At 42.0% G+C, this 1,926-nt stretch overlaps 1 protein-coding gene across 1 annotated transcript; it reads right to left on the bottom strand.

The window, feature by feature from the left end:
* Positions 1–301: 301 nt before the first annotated feature.
* On the bottom strand, positions 302–1,714 carry LOC119429824 (heme transporter hrg1-A-like; the record flags this gene model as incomplete). The annotated part of the gene is made up of 2 exons (XM_037697368.1): positions 302–438; positions 1,547–1,714. Coding segments are annotated over 2 exons (305 nt in total), but the record flags the coding sequence as incomplete, so codon positions are not given.
* Positions 1,715–1,926: the final 212 nt, after the last annotated feature.

Below are 1,926 nucleotides of genomic sequence, written 5' to 3'. Positions count from 1 at the left end.
CTCTGGTGGCTGTGGTGTAGTACTGAGATCCAGGACGGAGGTCCTCGAGTCTTCAAGGGCCACTTTCCTGCTTTAGTTGTTTCTGCAGAGCCTGTTAATCACTCATTCATTCACACCAGGTGAGTTAAAGCAGAGAAACATCTAAAACATGCAGAAGAGTGGCCCTGAAGGAGCAGGGTTGAGGAGCCATGTCTTGGTCACAATTATAAACATATATTTTTAATTAAAAATACAATACCACCAGGTCAAATTACTTCAAAGGTTTATTGTGAACATCTGATGACTACACAAGTGAGTGTGTTCAACTGTCCTGAAGGATGTCGATACTGTTAAACTCTTTGCGGTAGTGGTTGGCCGTTAGGACGAGCAGGACGGCCCACTTGAAGCTCACGACGCTCCACACGCTGGACATGTAGAAACTGAGAGGGTTGGTCAGAGCTGAAGCAGAGACACACAGACGTTAGGAGCTCCCAGGATTCAGAGTGAAGTTACTCCTACAGCACTGCTGGATAAAAAATATCCTCTATTCATCTTAATTACTAAAAGAAGCCACACGAGGACGCGAGAAGATATTTAACCGTTTTTTTACTTGCAAGGGCAGACACACTCTACAGGCTTACACAGAAGTCTCACTGAAGCCCAGCTGCGAGGATCTGCACCAGACAGTGTGCAAGAATATCAGCTATTACAGTACACAGACAGTCCACGATGACCTCGGCCTCCTAGCTGTACATGCAGGATCAAATCAGCTCCCCTCTAAGAAAAGAACTGTCTGAACTCACACACATGGTTCAACATTAATTTAATATTAGTTACTGATGAACATCCTTGACCTAAATTCCCCTGACAAGCACTACTACAATAAATGACCAAATGATGTGTGTGATTATTTGACAACTGTTAGACCTTCAGTCCCACTTATTTAGTTTTAAATTATAGTTTGGAGTTTTGTGGCTCTTCTGTTTAGATTTCAACTGACTCTCAGCTACTACCACACCTAATTTACCTTCTTTTCTTTTTTTTTGGTTAAACTGTCTTGTTGCTATTTTTGTATGGACTAACATTACTAACTTGTGATAGCCATCTTAAATGGGGCTGACATCCAAAGTTAATCAGTTGTAGGTGCACTTCCTGCAATTACTTTTTGAGTTTCAGTAAAATTCCATTGGTTCATGAGAAATTTTGCTAACGCAACAGACGTATAAACACCTCTTTGATAACGGTTTCTGTTTTAAGTGTGCTCTATAAATAAAGTTGACTTGACCTCCACGCAGACATGAGCTTCAGGATCGTTTCTTAAACTTAGCAGAATTTATTAAATTTTTTCTCATGACGTTAATGACGGTCTACACAGTGAGGGACCTGGGTTTTTCTACATGTACACAGGAGCAGGGAGTGCCGAGCACAGATTTATCACTTTTCAACTCAGACTACAAAAATCAAAACTACAAAAATGGAGTGACGTTGTTGAAAAGAACTCGTTTCATCGATGAGCTCACGTTGCTTCTGATGCCACTGTTGGACCCCCGAGACATTTCAGACTTACACTCTTTGTTGATGATGGCGATGGACAGGAAAGTGACGAAGGCCACGACTGCCAGCAGGGAGAAGAAAACCCCAGTGATGAATAAGAACCTGAGACTTTCCATCCGGGTCCTCGAGGTGTTCTGCAGGTTCTTGATGTGAGCGAACAGGTTCCAATATGCCAAAATAGCTGAGGGAGGGGACACAAACAGCAGGTTTTAGAAACAAGAAGTCTCTCCTAAAGGAAACTACATGGATTGTTCTCATCTGCTGCCAAAAGGCAAAGGAGATGATACAGTTTTTGCTCGTGTCTGTCTGTTCACAAAATATCTTGTGAACCACTGGAATATATTTCTTGAGGTTTGGAGAAAGGAAATATTGGAAGCACATCTGCAACTGATT

The sequence above is a fragment of the Nematolebias whitei genome, unplaced genomic scaffold, assembly GCF_014905685.2.
Source record: "Nematolebias whitei isolate Nwh7 unplaced genomic scaffold, NemWhi1 Nwh_scaf_8322, whole genome shotgun sequence".
Taxonomy (NCBI): Eukaryota; Metazoa; Chordata; class Actinopteri; order Cyprinodontiformes; family Rivulidae; genus Nematolebias; species Nematolebias whitei.
Note: the sequence above shows the minus strand (reverse complement) of the source record. Positions and strands in the feature narration are given on the sequence as shown.